General features: G+C 42.0%; 1 protein-coding gene across 1 annotated transcript; it reads right to left on the minus strand.

Moving 5' to 3' along the window:
* Positions 1-5943: 5943 nt before the first annotated feature.
* On the minus strand, positions 5944-20994 carry LOC139733520 (uncharacterized). Its single transcript, XM_071644332.1, has 7 exons — positions 19580-20994; positions 18549-19011; positions 17953-18061; positions 13630-13769; positions 11052-11156; positions 8725-8793; positions 5944-6235 (listed from the first exon to the last, which is right to left on the minus strand). The coding sequence occupies exons 1-7, from the start codon at positions 20884-20886 to the stop codon at positions 6164-6166; spliced, it is 2265 nt and encodes a 754-aa protein (XP_071500433.1). The 5' UTR covers positions 20887-20994; the 3' UTR covers positions 5944-6163.
* Positions 20995-22710: the final 1716 nt, after the last annotated feature.

Consider the following 22710-nt stretch of genomic DNA (forward strand, 5'->3'; position numbering starts at 1 on the left):
CAAAAAGGTGGATGACCAAGGTAAATCCTCAAGACATAAAAAGTCTCCAAGAAAAGACGATGCATTGAATCCAGACGAAGAATGAAATAAGGAAGGGGATGAGGAATCGAGTCTGTGATCGGAAACCGAAGAGAAAAAAGAAGAGGAATAGTACTGATGCACGTAAGTCAGTTCTGCTGTGGGCTGAATTTCCCAGATGAAGAGGAAGGACCACAATTAAAGGAAAAGACATTTTCCTAGCAAATACATGCACATGTGACAACACACTTGTCATTCTAACCGAAATGGATGAGCAGCACACTGCAATGCAAGAAGCCCTCAGGGACAGTAAAACCATCAAAACCAAGAGGATTAAATGTGTTCTTGAACTTTGCGCTGCCAAGGAGTGGTCACTTGCGAAAGTAGAATGGCTGCACAAAATATGCAGATGAGCTGCAGCTGCACAGTCCTCAGACGTGGAGTGCATATGGATCTGAACATTGCTTGTTCAACACCTTGATGTCTTCCAAGCAAACACACAAACTTCGTAGTGCTCCAGTCAAAGTTGTCCCATAGCAGTCATAGAGAGGAAGAGCACTACAATCGAACTAGGGTGAGCTTGTCAGATAGATGTAAAATTCACAATATACAAGTGCTTAATAGCTAGATCGTGATATAGAGATGTAATGCCAAATTCATTAATTAACCACTCGAGCGCAGATGTGAAATATCGAGATCAATATATGTTAATGATACTGAGAGCCCTCATATGAGACAGTCCATTACAGGCAGTGATGTAATAAACAACTTGCCGCTATTACACATATTTCACCGAATAGGCCTTCAAATTGAAGAAGATCACATATAGGGTGATGCGGATAAGCATACACTAACTGAATAATCATGTATGTTGCCCTCTGGTGGTTGGACTGAATAGAAATTAGCTAATGTCAATGCACTTGCACTGACAAAATGGCAGCCTCCATGCAGAGACTTTCGGCATAAAAATTGAGCTTTTTTTTTTTGGATTTTTGGGACATTTTTGTGAAGTCTACTTGATAACTTCTGGGTGCATCCTCCATTTTAAGGGACAGGAGTCACGTGATAACAAAATGGCAAGGAACAAAGGTAAAAATGCATCAGTAAATGAGAGAAAACCAGTGATTGAACTCAGAATGCAGGGACATAGTATGAATAAAGTTGCTACTATGCTAAATCGCAGTAGGAGTTTTGTTGCCAAGGCATGGGCAAGGAAATATGGGCCAAGTCTGAAGGATAAAAAACGTAAACAAAGACCGGGTAAATAGACTCCGGCTACTGAACAGTTCATTACAAAATTTGTGAAGGATAAATGGTGCAGGGGCTATAGGAAGGCTGCAAGAGCTCTCAATTCAAGTGGTATTCTTGGTGTTGACATCCAAGTTGTGTTCAACGGTACATTAGGAGTCAACCATGGGGACAGACCTCTTAAAAAATGGAAGTGAAACCACTTCGCACTGACAACCATTAGGAAAAGAGATTGGAAGCATGCAACTACTGGCATCGCAACGGATATCTTGACGATTCTGAACAAAGTAAACAAAAAAGAATTAACATTATGTGGACTGATGAAAAAAACTTTGAACTGTTCCCCAAACCCAATAAACAGAACATGAGTATGTGGACTGAAAATAAGAAAGATGTTCCTATAGGAAGAGTTGTCAAAGACCCACTTAAAGTGATGGTAGCAGGTGGCATTACAGGATTTGGCCTAAACTGATCTACTGATAATGGAACCCACAACCAGGGTAAATGGGGAGTATTACAGGGAGCACAAGATCAACAGGCTGTATGCCCCAGCTTTCCAAAAAACTGCAGGTCCAGACAGATTGTTTAGCAATTTGGAATATGCCGTATTTATGCAGGATGGGGCTACAAGCCACACAGCCAATGTGATGCAGGATCTTTGTACACGAGCATTTCCAGCATTTTGGAAGAAGGATTTCTGGCCAGGAAACAGCCCTGACCTGGACCCCATAGAGAATATATGGTCAATTATGGAGGAAAGAGTTTACTGCCCACCACTTGCCACCAACAAAAACATGTTGATTGAAAAAAATCAATGATGCATGGGAATACATCAAGGTGAGACGTCACACAATTCTTTCCAATCTTCTTGAGGGCCAGCGCGGATGGAAGATGCGCTGCTGGAAGGTCATAGAGAACCAGGGAGGAGGGAGTCATTATTATAAAGGTAAATAAATTAGAAATAATTAAACTTAAATAAAGAACATTACCATGAATGGTTTCATCTAAACCGAAAGAAGGAGAACTGAAACGGGCACCGTATACTGGCGGTGCCGTAACCGATTGTGTAGCGGCACAACCAAATGCCAGGTCGGTGCTGGAAGGGCATTCATCAACCCCGTCACCGGACTTCCCCACGACCATCCTCCAAACGTGGATGCGGTCACATTCGAAGGCACCAGGAGCAACATAAACGGAAGAGCGGCAAGAGAGTTGACGCCGGTACCAACATTGTATCAGCAGGAGCATCTAAACCTGCTGCCATACTGAGTGGATGCAACAACAACACAAGGGTGAGTATCCTGATGATGATCCAGAGACTGGCTGAGAACTCAAAAAAGAATACATCAAGGTGAGACGTCACACACAATTCTTCCCAATCTTCTTGAGGGCCAGCGCGGATGGAAGATGCGCTGCTGGAAGGTCATAGAGAACCAGGGAGGAGAGAGTCATTAAGGTAAATAAATTAGAAGTACTTAAACTGAAATAAAGAACATTACCATGAATGGTTTCATCTAAACCGAAAGAAGGAGAACTGAAACAGGCACCGTATACTGGCGGTGCTGTAACTGATTGTGTAGCGGCACAGCCAAACGCCAGGTCGGTGCTGGAGGGGCATTCACCAACCCCGTCGCCGGACTTCCCCACGACCATCCTCCAAATGTGGATGCGGTCGCATTCGAAGCCACCGGGAGCAACATAAACGGAAGAGCAGCAAGAGAGTTGATGCCGGTACCAACATTGTATCGGCAGGAGCATCTAAACCTGCTGCCATACTGAGTGGATGCAACAACAACACAAGGGTGATTATCCTGATGGTTATCCAGATGAGACTGTAGGAGAACTCAAAAGGTACACGCGTTATTCAGTACAAATGTATGATGATGACATCTTGTCTGAATGCAATAGTGGGAATCTCAGTGCGTCAATTCAAAAGGTATTTTGAAATGCCTGGCACAGATGAGTTGAGAAAGACCACACAGTCAGCCAGGATGCATAGCAATGATTCAGAGGAACTCGTGAGGATGTATAGTGCTGGCTGAGCGCAAAACAAGACAATGTCGACCTTCTTGCTGCTAGAATGTGTGCAATGTGTTATGGTACTAGAATATTCAGCGTCACACATTATTTCTGAATTTAACTTTTCACCTATATGTTTTGTAGGTTTTGGGGCCGAGCAATTGAATGGTACACAATAGTGTATTCTTCTCTTTTTTTAACATGGCCTTGCTTCATAATTTATAGGTTTTCTCTGAAGGAACCTGGGTTATGAAGAAGAACAAGAGAACATCCCGAAAGGAGATAAGTTGACCTGCAAGACGACAGGACCATTCATCATCGAGAAGTATTTGAGGTCAGGTGTCTACATGCTACAGCTGTATGTTATCCGGACAGTGGCACACTCTTGAAACAGAAGGTGGATGGTTCCCACGTCATCCCCTTCAACAGAGGCAAGAAAGTGACCCTTTTAGGGCACTTTGTTCACACTGTTTGCAGTGTTTCTAAATATTTCATACAAAATTACATACTTTATGTTAATTGTAAAATCATTTTTTCATTACATTGAACTTGACAGCCCAGAATAAAACCTATGATGGTAACATATATATGCTTGTTTTATTTAAAGAGGTTTCATTAAAGAAAAACATTGAATTGCCTATTGTGACATGTTTTATCAAATTGCAAAGAATTTAATGATGCAGGACATTAACTGGGAGCGTGACTGAGACCTACAGGTTTTATTGGATGACATGTCAGATGAAGAGGAAATATAGGTATGACTGGGGCATCACATGAGACAGCCTTTTTTTATGGGTCACATATCACAAGAAAGAATAATTGTGAAACTAGATATATCGCTACGGCTACTGATATGCCTCCGCCATAATGCATGGTTCTCCTAATAGGTCTATAGTACAATGTCTTGACAATGTGTGATGACAGTTTCACACAATTGGCAAAATATTAAAATGACAGGTTTGACACAAATGTGCTGAATGTTCACTTTCCTAGAACTAGGTTCAATTGGATGAATGATTGAAATGTCAGAGTGCAGGTGTTTGGGGAACTGATGATTTTTACTTGACTTTTGACCCTTTTATAAGTTTATGCATTGAGTAATTTTCAAGGTATTGAGAAAAAGTATATAATTTCAGTATCAAATGGGAAAATAGCATTATCTAAACCTGGCCTTTGACCTTTGACCTCACAGTTCCAAAGAGAATCACTGTTAGGTTGAACATGCATAAATATGTAAGTTTCATGATGATACCTTGAGTTACTTTCGAGATATGGAGGAAAAAGTGCAATTTAGCACTTTCACTTGACCTTTTACCTTTTGACCTTTGACCTTTTGGCAAGAGACTTCCCCAAAAATATATATTGGGCAATACATGCCATACATCAAGTTTAAAAAAAAAAACAACCTTCAGCCTATTGCCTTTTAAGGAAAGTAGTGATATTTTGAGGAGTTGACCTTGACCTTTGACCCCCTGACCTTTGACCCATGACCCCAACTTCCCTAGATAATCACTGCCCATCGGTACAAGCATATATACTAAGTTCCATGAAGATACCTTGAACCATTTGCGAGATATGGAGAAAAACATGAAATTTCAATTTTTTTTCCACAAAATAAACCTGTGACCTTTGACCTTTGACCCTGTGACCCTAAAATCCACACAAAGTATTATCCCCCAAGGATATACCCTCATACCAAGTTTGATGTAAAACCACCACACGGTTCTTGAGATATCGACAAAAACAAAACGGGACGGACGGACGTACGGACGGACGTACGGACGGACGTACGGACGGACGTACGGACGTACGGACGGACGGACGGACGGACGGACGACCCGAAAACATAATGCCTCCGGCCACTTCGTTGCGGAGGCATAAAAAAAATATTCAAAATCACTAGAAACAACCAAATGCAATTACCTTACGGCACTTTTCTCAAACCTTTTTTTATCACTCTAAATATCTTTGACATTTGCTATTATCTGTTAGGATACCCTCCATAAAGAAAAGCATGTTCAAGTTGCAACATACTGTATACTTTGTCAGTCAACACAGCCAATGTGACTCTTCTTGTTCAGCCAAACAAAACAATAACAACCACACAAATAATACAAATGTGGAAAAACTATTTCTTTGCATTATAATACAATTAATGTATTTTCTTATCCTGTCATGTGCTGTAGCACTGTATGTCTTTCAAATGTAGTTCTCTGTTTACGTAGTATTTGTAATTCAATATCACTACACATTTCCAATGTTTCTTTCATTCCAACATATTACCCTACAAATTGTAATTCCCTGTTTTGAAATAAACCATCATCCATCTTGCAGAGAGTGAGCACGTCTGTTGCTTCTCGAACCAATAACTGATGTACACGTGACCTTTGCCCTCTAACACTGAGAGCTATACATCTTGTTGAAGGATGAAAGCACTGGATAGAATTCAAATTCAGGTCCTCCAACTGTAAGTCTGTGTACTCTTATCCATTGCGCCACAGTGCCCACACTAAGTATGCCCCCATACAGTGAGGCATGCCATGTTGTGTGGATAGCCAAACAAAGAAAAAAACAATTTCTAAATCAACATGTGCAAATGATGTGAACAGGATAGTCTGAGCAAAGAACAGATCTTCATATTGTGTTCCACCCTGAGGATTACACTCTGCTTGTGATTCAACAGCATTACATTTGAGGTCACCAAGTTATCATTACACCTTTGATACAAGGATCCAAGCTTTCACTATTTATAGAAAGGATCGACCTAAAAATCTTCACCACCGCAAACAGGAGGGCCTTCCCTTCCAGTGCACTCCATTAGCTTCAGGCAGGCGAGGCATGTACGCGAGGCTCCAGCCTCACCTGCCGGTATCGTCGATCAAGATATGGACTGCCACAAGGCCCTTACTGATTGGTCGGTTTCCTGGGCCACCATGACTTCGGATGGTAGCTGCAAAGGAAAAAAAATGCAATGTGTTTCACTCAGTTTTGTCGTGATAAGCTGGTTATAAAGTTGCAACCAATAATGAGTACAACCTCCTAATATCACAATGACCTTGGTTGCAAAAATGAAATTGAGAACAGACAAATAAATCTGATTCAGTGTTTTTTATGGAAAATGTACACAGGACAGAACAAAGGCAACCTACATCAAAGGAATAATGTCAGTTTGACTATGCACAGACTTTGACACAAGAGCCCTCTTGAATATTAAAACAATTTAATTCCAAGTAAACCACCCGCAAAGATGCATATTATGTACATGTGTTACCATGGAAATACTGTACGTAAGTTATCAAAATCTGCCAGGGCATGATGGACAAATGGAACTCAGGGCTGCACACTAACCCATTTTTTATTGTACCTACAATTTGTACTGGTCCGACAAATAGGTCGGACCAGTAGGTACCCAGTTTTTCTATGTTTTACTGGTCCATTCCTGAAAGAGTTACTGGTCTGACAGTGATTTCTACTGGTCAGGGACCGTCAGGACTAGTGCCAGTGTGCAGCATTGATAATGTACTGTCCCAGATGGCAAACTCTGAAATCCTGTTGACATTGAAGGGATGTCTTTCAAGAGTGCCATTTAAAGGGATTGTATAGTTTTGGTTGAGACCTAATTTCAAGTTACTAACATTATTTGGTGAGATAATGAGAATCCTCTTATGAAATATGAAAGAGCATGTAATTCTATGAGGAATTCAACGTTTATTAGATGAAAATTGGTTTTGAAATGGCTGAGATATCCAAAAAAGAGCGATTCTAATAAAGTGTGGGACCTACATTTTATTACAATTGCTTTGTTTTACTTTGTTTTTGGATGTTTCAGTCATTCCAAACCTGATTTTCATCAAATAAACTTTGAATTCCTCTTAAAATGGTATGCTCTGTACTTTATCATAAGTGTTTTTTTGGTATCTCGCAAAAAGTTAAAAGCCCAATTCTCATCTCCACCAAAACTGTACCATCCCTTTAATTTCTGACAATTCTGTCTGTTTTAAAGCATCTACATTCTTAGTTTTCTTCTAAACTGAGTTTACATGTAAGTATCAAAACTTACCGAAGTGTGCACATAGAATTAGCATGTGCCCTGCAAGATTCCAAAATCTTTATCAACCTCATACAGCTTCAAGAAGGCAATGAGTAATCCTTTGGCTTGCCATAGACAAAAACCGGAAAACCATGCATCCAGTATTTCAAAATCATGCATGCAGAAATCACGGGATGCATGGCAAAAGTACTGGATGCATGGCTTTTTAGCCAATAGGCGTCTTTTACTGAGAGTGCCAGCGCATGCTTAAAAAGGCACATCTTCCCAGTGGTTTAATCGAATGCATACACAGGCGCACGGAGCAAGTTTCCTAAAGAGACCTACGCTATCGACTCCTCTTTGGTCCTTACGCTTTGGCCCATTTCCCCGAGTCCGAAGAAGTCTGATCCACTGTAGTCAGTGGTCCAATCACAGTGCGGCCTATGATTTGGCTGAGGGGGATGGCAGCTTTAGCAAACTTCTTTTGTAATGTCATACTAAGAAGCACATAAGTGCGCTTCCTGGCATCACTACAAACTGCATGATGAGCAGAGAAGACAATGAAGGCAATGTTACCTAGCAACACCTACCCGCTTTACTCTTAATGACAGCTCAACTTTGGCAATCTTCGCATCATGCTAACGGTGATCGGCAGTATCATCATAAGCACCCTCTCACCCACCGGGATTATGCGCCTTTAATAGTGCAAGGACCTTTGCTACAAGTGCGCAATAACATGTTTACAGTGGCTATCCTCTGTGAGACAGCATGCGGCTAGTAAAAAAACAAAAACGACACACAGCTCTCGACCAACAAGATCACAGAATAGTCACTACCCATTGTACAAAAGCAGATGTCAATATTATAGAATGTGTATCAAAAATTCTGCGATCTCATTGGTCGGGAACTGTGTGTTGATTTTCTACTGGCCACACGCTGCATCACAGTGGTAAACATGTTATCGCTCACTTGCAGCAAGAGTACGTGCACTTGTAACAAAGGTTCATGCACTAAGCAAACGTTCGCACACTCAGTATGAGATGCCTATTGGCTGAAAAATCATAAATCCAGTAATTACGGGATGCATGATTTTTCGGGCATTCGTCTACGGCAAGCCAAAAGGAAATGCATCCAGTAAATTTGCCATCGGGTAAAATGATCGAAAAAAGGATTTTTGGCAAGAAAATTGTCCCCATTCTACAACACAGATGATGCACATGTATCTTCGTGTGTCAGTTGGAATAGTGTACATGCAGTAACTATAGAATTTAGCCTAAACCCACTCAGCTTCGCCTTGTGGGTTAAGCATTCCATAATTACCTTTTAATATGCACACAATTTCGACTGACGCACTCAGACCTGTGCGTCATTTGCATACTGACCAACTTTTTAATGACTTCTTAACTTACCGTGACAGCCCCCGACTGATCAACAGAGAGTACTGTGCATTCCGTTGCCATGCCAACCACAGAATCCTGCTGGGATAATTGAAACAAACAAGAAACAGGAAGGAGTGGAATCAGTTGCAACATAAAAGCTATAGGACAGCAATGCTGTACACTCTTTTGGCAAGAATACTGCAGCATTGCTATGGCCAAACAATAAGTGTTCATAGTACAGTGGACTCCCGTTATAACAAAATCCTCGGGACTGGCAGTTTTCTTTTGTTATATCGAGATTTTGTTATAACTGAACAGATAAACAATAAAAACACATAGAGCGATCATGTTTTGGCCTGAATTTTTACTTCGTTGTAACTGGAATTTCCTTATAACCGTGTTCGTTTTTGAGGGAGTGCACTGTAGATTCCTCCACCCCTACTTTTTATTTAGGGAGCTTTAGATTTTCATGACGGAGACGTTCAGAGGAAAACAAAAACCCTGTTCCGAGCATGCACAACATCGCTTACCAAAAGTGATCTATTTATAGCTCATATCGTCTGAGTTTTCACTACACGTTCTGGGCTATTTTTGTGTCTGCTCAATTCACAATGCTGACAGCTACTTCATGCACTGATTTATATATAGGGGCACCATTTTTATCGGTTGTGTCGTCTGATAATCTCAAGCTACTTTTCAGCACGACGCAGGGAGAAAGGAGAACGTCCAACGCATTCATCATCTCAAACGTCCGCATTGCAAATCTAATGCTCCTTATTGAGTCAATACAATTCTTAGAGTAACTTCTGCCTGTGAGAATGCCCAACAAAAGAAAGGTTTCAACACTTCTACTAGCAGGTACTTCTGTGTACCAAATTCTTGCTTGCTGCAGAGACTCCAACTCTCCCGTTTTCGATGGGAGATCTCCCGCCGAAAGCCCATTTTTGCAAAATCTCCCATTCTCCCGCTTGAGATTTGATTTCTCCCGCCCTGGCTCTGTGTCTCCTATTGGAAAGGATTTCTTACTTATTGCCATCGTATGTTGAAAAAATAAGCCTTAGATAGCACCAGAGAACATCTAAACCCTAGGAACTTTGCACTTCGCACACATCAACTTGGAGTCTCCCGCTTGCTGGGGTTTCGGGCGGGAGAATCTCCAGATCAGAAGGTGCTTGGGGTTGGAGTCTCTGTTGCTGTCCCGAGAGAACAACAGACAGAGAGAGAGAGAGACAGAGAGAGGTAATGCAGTACTATAGCTCATTATAAAGGGACAGATATTTGTAGAAATACCATTCTGTAACCCTCTTGCAACAAGGTGATTATGCACTTTGAATTTCTTCGTTTTTGAACCCTGATAAAGTACAAAAACAAAGGCCCCATGTCATAAATAGCTGCTTTGATAGCAACTCTACTGCAGCTGGAATGGTAAATGTTATGGTAATGACAAGAATCCAGCTTCATGATTGGCTGTTCCTATGGGAAGTTGCTACGCTAACATCTTTTACATACAATGAAATAGGGCACTGTTATAACTGGGCAGTTGTCATGATTCTGAGGTCTTCATTAGGCCAAAAAAAAAAAATTGTTGTATTGGCGTAACCCGCCCGACCCTAAAAATTCCGCCGACCCTATGTTTTTTTATTATTTTTTTTGCTATCGATATCAAGTATCTTCTTGACTGCGATCGCGATCGCAAAAAACCCGGAAGTGGAAACGGCTCTGGGGATATCGGATGTACGAGGGAGAGATCTCGCTAGCGCCTCGCATAGCCTCGCTTGATCAGTACGTCATCTGTTTCCAACACGGACGCGTACTCTATCAAGATTTATACAGTGTATACTTAGCATTCAGACTGCAATGTATTGTGCACAGTTTTGCCATAGGTTTCTTGTGTGGAGAACTTACACGAATCTGTATATGTGGGACTGTAATAGAGATCGCCGTGTGCGATGAAAAGATCGTACATATGGGTCAATTTGCATCTATCTTATCTAAGTCAAAATAGTAAAATATGAAGTGAAAACATTCAGGATAGGGATTTCAACATCTTTAAATTCTGTGAAGGGGTATAATTCGAGTAATATCGGCCTCATAAATGATTTGTAGAATAGATGAACACAGCACATACGGTGCAGCAGTTGTAACTGTTTACTGAGCACGAGTTATACACGTAAAATGCAGGTAGCAAAAAAAAAAAAAAAAAAAAATCCGCCCGACCGACCCTATTTGAAAATCTCATGTTACACCAATACAACCTCTTTTTTTTTTTGGCCTTACGAGGTTCCCATGTCATAAATGGAAAAATTGTACTGCACTCTGCAAATGATGCAGTTGCTTTTTATAATATTTATTATTACCTGCTGTGTCACAGCCAGTTGACTGGAATAGCCAGCATCCTGGTTGACATTGGTGTAGGAGAGCTGGGTCATGGGAATATCAGAGATGTCCACATAGGATGCAACCTGCCGACGTGATGGAGGAGAAAACAAGGCAAAACAAAAATCACATCTCGTAAATGCCACATTGTCAACAAGAGACCCGCGGGTCTAGCGCTCACCTGAGTATCGCAAGTTCACCTTTCACGCAGTCACTAATCTAAATTATTCACAGCTCTACTAAAATTTGACCAGGCATTCTCAAGTAGAAGATGAAAATGTACAATAAGGGCCCAAATTTTTTAAGATTCCTTAATTTGGGGGGATTGGGGGCCCCCTGGGGCCCTCTGGGTGGGGCATGATGCCCATTTTGATAATTGAGATCCTGACCCCCTAGGGATGCTACCTGCCAAGTTTGACGAAAATCCATCATGAGGTTTTCAGGAAGAAGATGAAAATGTACAATTCAGGCCCCCATTTGGACCTTCACACCCCCCCCCCCCCCCCCTGCCCCCAAGAGGGACACCCCTGGATTTGCTATGAACAAACTTGAAACTACAGTCATTAATGTACTCACTCATAGTATTATCTTAGCTCTATAACTTCTGATCCTAGAGAAGATTTTTAAAGATTCCTTCATTTTGGGGGGTTTGCCCCCCCCCCCCCCCCCCCCCCCCCCCCGGGGCCCCTGGGTGGAGCATGGTGCCCATTTTAACAAATTGAGATCCTAACCCCCTAACCCCTCCCCTGGGTCCCAAGGGGGGCACCCCTGATTCTGCCATGAACAAACTTGAAACTACAGTCATCAATGTACTAACTCATAGTATCAACTTAGCTCTATCACTTCTGGTTCTAGAGAAGAAGATTTTTACAGATTCCTTAATTTTGGGGGGTTTGGGCCCCCCTGGGGCCCCTGGGTGGGGCATGGTGCCCATTTTAACAAATTGAGTTCCTAACCCCCTAGGCTACCTGCCAAGTTTGGTGAAAATTGGTCGTGGGGTTCTCAAGAAGAAGATGAAAATGTATAATTTAGGCCCCATTAGGACCCCTCCCCACCCCCCTCCCCTGGGTCCCAAGGGGGGCACCCCTGATTCTGCAATGAACAAACTTGAAACTACAGTCATTAATGTACTAACTCATAGTATTAACTTAGCTCTATCACTTCTGGTTCTAGAGAAGAAGATTTTTACAGATTCCTTAATTTTGGGGGGTTTGGGCCCCCCTGGGGGCCCCCTGGGTGGGGCATGGTGCCCATTTTAACAAATTGAGTTCCTAACCCCCTAGGGATGCTACCTGCCAAGTTTGATGAAAATCGGTCTTGGGGTTTTCAAGAAGAAGATGAAAATGTAAAAAGTTTACGCACGACGGACGACGGACGCCGGACCACGGACGACGCACGACGCACGACGGACGCCGGACGAAGGGCGATCGCAATAGCTCACTTGAGCCTTTGGCTCAGGTGAGCTAAAAATCATTCCCAGAAACTCCACAGTAACGTGTATTTCCACCAGCTACCATCACTGATAACATGATGAGTGTCAACACCATAATTTCAGTGTCTGCTGTTCCAGAAGCACTTGTTCCAGAACCTGTTTGCCGCTGTTGTACAAAATTTGCTGGATAACTGCACAAGCAATACAGCTCTGCTCATGTACTCGCGAAAGGGAGATACAATGTATGCACAGGTCAATGCTAACTTTTCAGAAGTTTGCTTCCCAACCCTTCCGGATAAAGTAGGGGCCATTACACAGATATTATCAGATATTGTATCAATCATGAACCTTGACAATAAAGTCCTTTAAATTGTAATTAAAGTAATATTCAATTTGTTTTTGTTTTTATAGGTATAACAAGGATATACCTCGAACAAGGCACGACATACATGTACATGGAAGCGTTGCCTGATTGTCTGGGGCAAGTAAAAATCAAACTCACGCAAGTGTTTTGGAGCAATGAGAAAAACTTGTCCAAATTGGGCAGGCAAAAAGTTTTAAAGGCACCTTCTTTTCATCTATCTCCTACCACTTTCGAACCAGCCAAGTCAACCATACAGAAGCCCAAAGATAATGACTGTTTAGTGATGCAAAGCACTTAAATTCAGTTTCAGCACCTTTCCAACACTTTCGTGAAGAAGCTCTAATGCAGTGTAACACCAACACTCGGTTGAACCAACTTTGCTCTCGAATGTGTCTAAACGTGCAAAACAACATGTGCTGTTTATTCAGATGATTGTGTTTAGAGAAGCATTTTACATACAAGTGATTTTCTGTATCATTTTCTTATATTTTGGGACTTTTTTTTGGGGGGGGGGGGGGGAAGTGAAATTAAGTTATAGTCAGGCAAGTGTTCGGCAACAATTCTGCAAAATTTGCTTACCCAACCAGGCTAGTGGGAAAAAAAAAAAAAAAATATGTAGCACCCATCTTGAAGTGTGGAAAAATTGTAGTACCATGACCCTGCTCAATGCACCCATCAAAACAATCATACTGTATGTACTCTGAAAGCTCAATATGGGAAACGCATGTCTACTCTTGAATAGAATCAGAAGCCAAAACAATACCTCAACTTTCTGCAGATGGACGTCTTCCTTTTCATCACTGGGAAGAGATTTGGATCGCAGATGAGTCCGTTGATGAACCGTGAGCGCGCCCATCCGCTTGGCAGAGTAGGGGCAAAGGTCACAGGTGTACGGCCTTTCACCTAAAAAGGAGAGAATCAAGTGAGTGATGTGACACACTTTATCAGGATTTACAGTGTACCTCAGTAGTCGTAGCCACAACACGTTTGTGTGACATGAATGTATGGAAAATGATCAGAAAATTTTATTTAAAGATCCTATTTCTCCCCTGCTCTTTATCATATACATATCTCCTATCCTATCTCCTATCCTATCTCCCCTCCCCCCCCCCCCCCCCCCCCCCCCCCCGATCAGGCTATCTCCCCCCTGCTCTTTATCATATACATGGACCAGATCACAAAGGAGGCAAACCCAGACCTGGAGGCACTAAATGAACTCCTGTTTGCTGATGATCAAGCCATAATGAACAACAATAAGGATGAATTGCAGGAACACACAGATCTGCTCAACGCATGCTGTGAGAGTTATGACATGAAAATCAGTGTGAGTAAGACTGAAGCCATGACAGTCAGTAGAACCCCAGAGAAGCTTGAAATCAACATCAATGGAGCTCAACTGAAGCAGACAACTGAGTTCAAGTACCTGGGCAGCATATTTACAGTAGACGGGAAACTAGACAGAGAAATAGAAACACGCTGCCAGAAAGCAAACGCAGTCAGCTACCAACTGGCCCCCCTTCTCAGACACCCCAATATCCCAATGTGCACAAAGGCAAAGCTCATCAACACCATATTCCTGCCAACTCTCACTTACCAGTGCCAGACATGGCCCCTAACAAGAACTCTTGAGCAGAAGCTGGTAACATGCAAGATGAAGTGTCTGAGGAAAGCCGTGAACAAGACCAGGAGGGACATGATACGAAATGAGGTGATCAGAGACATGGTAGGCGCCACATCTGTCCTACATCATATCAAGCAACAACATATCAAATGGTTCGGTCACCTCACACGGATGCCACCCAACCAGCCCCCCTTACAAGCTTACAACCTGAGATACTCGGGTGCAAGAGCCAGAGGCAGACCAAGGCGACGCTGGAGAGACTCTGTGGCAGATACCCTGAATGCCAACGATATGTCCCTTCTCCAGGCTACCCGCTTGGCAGCACATAGACGTTTATATCTCCCCGCGACGCCCCCGGGTACAAGCGGAAGGAAAAAGTAAAGTAAAGTAAGATCCTATTGCATAGAGAGGAAAGAGTGGTCCGATTAATTCTCTGCCTGGCAGGGGACATTTAAAAACTATGAATAGCGTCAGTCAATGAACATGTGAATCAAAGCATACACTCATCGGTAACAGTTGACTAGTTTTCAACTGACTATTAACCCTAACAAGACCGGGGGGGGGGGGGGGGGGGCCTCCGAGGCCCCCCCTTGACGTTTCACGCGATATATCGCTATCGCGAGAAGCTATCACCGCGACGTTTCATGACTTTTTTCTTTTGAGTCTCCCGCATCTTTTGACACCAAATTTGCGATGCCCGGGCGCGCAGTTCCGAAGTTGCGAATAAATACATGTATGCACGCGCATGTCAGACCAAAAATTGCTCAAAAATGTGAATTCCGTGTACAATTTTGAGGCCCCCCTTGACGTTTCACGCGATATATCGCTATCGCGAGAAGCTATCACCGCGACGTTTCATGACTTTTTTCTTTTGAGTCTCCCGCATCTTTTGACACCAAATTTGCGATGCCCGGGCGCGCAGTTCCGAAGTTGCGCATAAATACATGTATGCACGCGCATGTCAGACCAAAAATTGCTCAAAAACGTGAATTCCGTGTACAATTTCGAGGCCCCCCCTTGACGTTTCACGCGATATATCGCTATCGCGAGAAGCTATCACCGCGACGTTTCATGACTTTTTTCTTTTGAGTCTCCCGCATCTTTTGACACCAAATTTGCGATGCCCGGGCGCGCAGTTCCGAAGTTGCGCATAATACATGTATGCACGCGCATGTCAGACCAAAAATTGCTCAAAAACGTGAATTCGTGTACAATTTCAATGCAAACTGTGTTTACAGGCAAATTTCATAAAAGCATGATTATTTGGGGGTTTTATTTATTGAAATCAATTACTAACATATTTTCTTGTTCGGAACAATGTCGCGGACAAATTTCATCGAAAAAACAATGAAATTCATAAGAAATTTAAAAAACAATAAAATAATTAGGAAATTTTTTGTGATTGTGCAATCTTTTTCTCCTACATTTGCTAAGGACACTAAAAAGAATATTTACACAAAAAAAGTGCCTGTTTTGAGCTTTATTTAGTGATTTATACCAAATTTTCTGATTTCATGCATCATTATGCATAAATTAGCATAATTTAGTGTAAATGATAATTTTTGAAAAAATTAACTTCATGGTACTTTAGATTACATCATAGGCAATGTGTGTGCCAATTTTCGTCGCGTTCGCGCGGTCGACGGCCGAGATCTGGAGGGGGGCCTCCCAGGCCCCCCCGGCTCTATCATCTACCTTTATATAGCCCGGCCTAGTGAAGGTTAAAGCATAGACAACTACAGCTGTAGTCAAATGAAAGTGACACAACTTAGGAGTAAGAGTTATTGTTTTCTTTTGTTTGTTGGCTTGTCATGCTCTTTTGTCTGTCTTACACACATAAAAGATGGGGGGGGGGGGGAATCCATCACTTCCGATATAAACTCCTCAAAAAAAGTTCTGCAAGTCCAATTTGACGTATCATATTCCTCTCAAAACTAGTGGTATATCATTGCATTCAAATATGACATCATAAGAAAGCCTGATTACTCATCTTTGCAATGACACCTCATTTGCTATGATTGAGTGTTCCTGGAATGCGCAGTATGACTAAGTACAGTCAAACCTGCCTTAGCGGCCACCTCTATATAGCGGCCACCTGTCTATAGCGGCCACTTAAAAATCCCCCCCGAGAGAAAAGCCCTGTTAAAGACCCTGTGTATAGCGGCCACCTGTCTAACACGGCCAGCGGCCACAAATTTTGTTTCCCGCGGTAGCTTTTAACCTCTCGATAGCGGCCAAAGAGCTGATAATTCAGCGCGTTTTTCTGCTTTTAGCAGCAGTGCCAGTCATTCATGGGCAACGTTCAGTGATCACCATCGCTGCATTCATCGCGAATTTAGTATCAAGCTTCCTTCACGACTGGACACACGCTACTGTGCAACAATGATTATTTAAAGAACACCGGCATTGTTCAATGCATATGAAACCCATATGTGTATGTACACACATACATTGTATGCACATGTAGGCCTACAATGTACGTACCCGGTATTTATAGATATATATACAACAATAATACATGTACATTTGTAGGCAATGCACACAAAGTTGGATAACCTGTCTATAGCGGCCACCTGTCTATAATGGCCACTTTTTCCGTTTCCCTTGGGTGACCGCTATAGACAGGTTTGACTGTATAAGGAAAGGCCAAATGTGAAATGTTGCAAAATAGAGCAAACATGTTATGTCAAACAGTGTAATTCCCATTGGCTTTGTCGTTTCAGGGAAGGAATGCGCTTGAAAAGAATGCATTGTGAGATTATCATTAGATTCTAGGCTTCATCCACGAATTAAAAAATGCAGTAGTATCTGTGGATTAAAATTAAACATAAAGGCTGAACAAACAGTCATCTAATGTCTAGGAAATGGGAGTTTTTGAAAGTGCTGTCATTTCAGCACTGCTTATTCCACTGGCCTTTCTTCATCAAAACTGTACATTATCAATAACAGAATTGTTTCGACTTTTCACTTTTGATCTGTCCTCATACTCAGCTGTTTTGCACATTCCAAGAACGCCCAATCATAGCAAGTGAGGTGTCATCTTTATAAAGATAAGTAATTAAGCTCTCTTATGATGTCACATTTGAATGCAATGATATAGTTTTGAGAGAAATATGATACATCAAATTGGACTTGCAGAACTTTTTTGAGTTTATGATTCTCTTTTCTAATGAAATTGACTTTTTACATACAGAACCTGTAATTCTAACCTTTGCAGACAGAAGTATCTTTCTATGCACCTGAACATCAACCTCACAACACCTGAAATGAGCCAACACAATGTTACCAGATGAATATTTACATGACTTCAGATCTCCTTCACACCTTTCTAAACAAGGTGCAAAGTAAAAAAAAAAAAAAAAAAAATCGAAACAAACAAACAAACAAAAGAACAAGTTTCTTGGCAGACCGAGGAGACAATTCTTTGGCTCCAAATACTTCATATACATGTACTCTTTCACTGACCTGTATGCTTCCTCATATGGATCGTAAGCCCCTTCTTGTCCACACAAGAAAATTGGCACTGGGAGCAGCGAAATGGCCTGATGGTAGAATGTCTTGCCATTACGTGCCTCTGAAAGAAAAAAAAAAATGATTGAATTCAGAAAAATTTACATTGTACAATACACTGAGTGTAGAGCATGTATACAGTACATCTTGGATATTTTACTCTATATTAAAATTCACATATTTGAGGCAAACACTATCACTCATAAATGCGACTGACAGATTCACAATAAAAATTGAATGAAATACTTCAAAATTTTGAGATTGAACGCACCACCACATCTTGTATTTCTTTTCAAGTTTTAATTTGTCTTTTTGTTCAAATCATAACAACCAAATGAATCAAACATGAATCAAAGCAATCAAACATCAAACTAAACCTAAAACCATAACACAACCATAACCCTAACCCTAAGTCCTTAGAGAAAATAAGACCGGAGCAACTCTAGTAGTTGAGCAAATGTTGTGTTATTTTGTGCCCATTTCCTGAAGAGTTAATTTGAGAAAGAGGGCCTCAAAAATTTGAGGAGCTCTAGCTGGTACCAAGAAGTCACCTTTAACGTGCTGCCATCTGCAGCGGCATAGTTGCAGTGGCTGCACTTATACGGTTTCTCCCCGGTGTGCTTACGCAGGTGCACGAGGAAGTTGTCCCTCTTCTTGGTGATGTAGCCGCAGTGCTCGCAGATAATCGGGTCCACGTTGTTCTTGTGCATGGGCGAGTTCTTGTGCTGCTGCAGCTTGGAGGCAGTGACGAAGCTCTTCTTGCATGGCTCGCACCAGTGCTCCAACTTTGCCTTGTTGTGCTTCTTAATGTGGACTTCGAGCCTGATGGGGGAGCGCGTAGTGTAGCTGCAGACGTCGCACTTGAGGATGGAGGTGGCGCCGTGCTTGCGCAGGATGTGTAGCTTCATGCCGCAGCGGGTCGCCAGCGCGTCGCCGCAGATCTCACACAGGTAGCTCTTCTCCTTCTTGTGCTTCTTCGTGATGTGCCGCTCGAGCTCGTTCTGAGTCTTGTACCTGTTACGTCAAAAAGGATGCAGCAAATACATGTATGAGACTGGCTTAGAGCGTACAGTTTGCACACAACAGTTGCCCTGGTGATAGAAATTCTGGAGTAATTCGACCATCCGAAGATTCCTTAGAATTACAGTTTTCTTGCATTCTTTGGTCACGATGAATCATAAATATCTAATGGTGTATTAGAATTAATTCAAAATTGCAACAATAAATTGTGCTGCGTGCTGTATTCAAAACAGCATTTAAAAAAACAAGGATGCCCTTTGGTAGGCATTGTCTCCACTTATGAGAGAACAAATCTTGCATTCAGCATACTAGTAGTACCCTATGAAAGCTCTCAACCTTTAGAACCACTCACGAAATTGCTAGGAAGTCCCCATTCACACACACAAACACAAACACACACAAAAAAATTGACTTGCTACTTAATAGTTGATCGCATAGCCTCTCACTGATACATGTAGTTGGATGTTTTGTAGGTTCTTCTTTATCAATTAAAATAGTGTGTATTACAAGGTTTAAGTTGTATCCATATTTTAAGTTTGAATGGCATTAAGCTGATTTTCACCTGGAATGGCATTCTTTGCAGGCAAAAATCTTGCTCCCAGCATATTCCTTGCGAAGGAAAGGGGACGTGATGCCAAGCGATTCGCCCGTGGGAATGATGGCATCGCTCTTTCGGCTCTTCCGGAAGTGAATGGTTGTTGGGGGCTTGTCGCTTCCGGTGTGCTGCACAACAGTGATTGTGGTAGCCTCCGGATTTGACTGCGAGGCCCTCTGCGCGATTGCCTGGAAATCGACGTTGCTGTAGAGCGACAGCTTGGGCTCTGCTTGCGGCGATGGCTGCTTGCTGCCTCCTCCCTCCGCGCCACTTTTCTCTAATCCTGCACCTTCTTGCACACCGCTACTCTCTGCTTTCGGTTCCTCTGCAATCTGCTTTGCTGGCACTTTGCTTGTTGGAGCAGCATGCTGTATACTGGAATCCTTTTCTGCGGCTGGACTCTGGACAATATCATTGGGTGTATCGCATAGACTCCAATCAGAATCCTGATTACCATCCCCACTATCAGAGGACTCTGGGGCAGTTGGGGCTACTTCCTCGCTAAAAGCACCATCTTCTCTAGCTTTCTGATTGCCCTTGCTGAATTCTTCGGTTGCTAGCCCTTCCTTTCTCTCTCCACCATGTCTTGACTTGTCCTCCTGCATGAGTTTTGCTGCTTCGAGAAGGGTTCTGGTCACATCACGCTTGAGATTTTCGACAACACGAGAATCCTCACTGCTTTCAAATTGCTTGAAGACTTGTTCTTCATTCTGGCTCGGGTTGGCATTCTCACTGCACACAGTGTCATTGTCAACAGACTCCTTGCAGGCTCCTTGAGATGCAGTGTCAATATGCAACCTGTGTTGATCTTTGCATGGTTCAATTTTATCTCCCCTTCCTTCACTTTCTATTTCCACGTCTACACTGTCTTCAAGAAGCAATTTCAGCGCATTTGATATTGCCGTTCTTCTGTTCCGAAGCCGTCGTCCAACAACACTCAAGTCACCACTTTTAACATCAGAGGGTAAAGCTCTAACTTTGAGGTCAGAATAACTAGGAGGACATTTCGTTCTAACCGTATTCTGGATTTCCTTGAACACTCGCCCCATGCTACCCTCGCTCGCTCCAACATCGACATTACCAGCGGAATCGGCGATTGTGTTCCCGACGGACTCGGCGTGCGAGAGGCGTAGGTGATGCCTCATTTCATCGCTGCGAGCAGTGTGCATCTTGCAAATTTTGCAACGGTACACCATTGCTACTAATAGAGAGGTATCGAAGAATTTCTCGTAATCACGAGTAACGTTAAAACTGCCTTCTGGTTGTTTTGACATTGCGAAATGATAGGCAAAATCGTGCTGAAACAATTACAGCGGTTTGATGAACTCACATTACGAAAGTACTACACATGTACATTAGTAGACTTGGTACAGAACCGTCGCGTCGCGTGGCGTGGAAGCATAGTCGCTACTCGTGTGTGTGTGGTAGAAATTCCACAAGCTGCATAAAGCACAAACAACGCGGCAGCTTCCACGCTACATCACCACAGGCTCGCTCGTTGTTCGTGCAAGGGTCCTGTCGAGACGGCTTTATGTGACACACGCAGCTCTAAATCAATGCAGTCAACATTACACAATTCACAGCACTGTTGTCGTAGTACTTCTGCGTTTGCTTTCTTCTCTCCATACAGTCATATGTTTGCCTCCTCTTTCCCAGTGTTTTTAAGAACAGGAACGATCATGCATATGTACAGCTAAGTGCAACCGTGATAATTCGAGCATGATTAGGTGAATTCCCGTATCGAATTTTGACTCACATAAGGGGTATGGTGGACTTCTTCACAAGAGTTCACTCCCAGTTTACTGAAAATTTCCTATTGAGTGATGGCGCCCTTCAGCATGAGTGTGAGTGCACGTAGCACTGTCAGCATGAGACAAAGATATTACTCGCCTCGGCCTGTTCTTCTGCATGCCGACACTTCACTTTCAAATCCAACGATAAATAATGTAGGACAATGTCTTTTCATCGATAAAGCTCAGTCTCAATGTTCAGGCCTATACATTTTCCGTGGACTTGTCAAGTATAATGAGTGTGTGACTGTGAGAAAGCATAAGAAGAGTTTGTTTGCAAAAACCGATAAGTCCATATTTGCCAAATGGAGATATTTGCAATTAAAGGTCAAGAAAAATAAAAAGAATAAGAAAATTTTTGCTTCTTTTGACCATAACTTCAAAAATGTACCTTTATATGTAATGACCAATATATCACTTAAAGGTATCATTTTGTACTTTATGACAGAGACCGTACTTCAAAATCTTCAAAAATGGACTTATTGGATTTTGCGAACAAACTTTTAATAAGCAGCCAGTTTTCGAAAAAGACATATACAACGTTGTATACTGGTTCATAAATAAGATCATTGTTTTTTGGACCAGTAATATTGACTAATCAATTTTTTAAACTAAAAATTTGGACCTTTTCAGAGGTTGTGGAGATGACATCCAATTAGTGAGTAGGCCCTATAATTCAAGAATACTGTAAAAAAAAAAGAAAAGAAGAACACTCTTTAAATTGCCGGGAAAAAAACAAAAACAAAAAAAAAAAGATTTCCTCACATCAAGCCGAGTATTGTTTGTCAGTTTTAACTGTGGCCTCAGTCTGAACTCCCTGCGAGCCGAGTGAAGATCTTAGTTTATCAACATTTCCTTCCCCATAGCCCTGCGCCTGTGAGCAAGAGTTAGAAAATTGAATTGTACAGGGCTTTTGCGATATGAAAATTCTTTAAAAAAAAGAAATCCACTTCAAAATTGTATCAACTTCATGACAAAGACAAGAAAAAATCCCTGTAGAAGGGTGCAAAAATGAGCAAAATTTGAAAAGAAATAAGGAAATTGAGACATTCTGAATTTTTAAAACTTGTCAGAAACACTAAAAATTCTTGGCCAGTCGTTTGAATATTCAAATCAGCAAGGTGATGAAGTCATGCTCCCAAAATTTCTCGTTCATTTCTTATACAGAAATGTAAATCTCATATTTTTGCTGTATAGATATAAAACTTCCCTTAAAACCACACAAGAGCAAATAGAACAAATGTTACATCTAATATGTTTTGGTATGTGAATATTAATTTTTTTGTGTGTTACCTGCATCAGCTAAAA

Source organism: Diadema antillarum, unplaced genomic scaffold, assembly GCF_040938485.1.
Source record: "Diadema antillarum isolate AM-2024a unplaced genomic scaffold, OU_Dant_1.0 scf00000025, whole genome shotgun sequence".
Lineage (NCBI taxonomy): Eukaryota > Metazoa > Echinodermata > Echinoidea > Diadematoida > Diadematidae > Diadema > Diadema antillarum.

Excerpts from the sequence above, each read along its gene's own strand:
- LOC139733520 (XM_071644332.1), bottom strand. The coding sequence starts at position 20,886 with ATGTCAAAACAACCAGAAGGCAGTTTTAACGTTACTCGTGATTACGAG. Across the intron at positions 18,062-18,548 it reads CAGATGGCAGCACGTTAAAG|AGGCACGTAATGGCAAGACA; the intron begins GTGACTTCTTGG and ends TTTTTCTTTCAG. Across the intron at positions 8,794-11,051 it reads AACTGGCTGTGACACAGCAG|CAGGATTCTGTGGTTGGCAT; the intron begins GTAATAATAAAT and ends CAATTATCCCAG.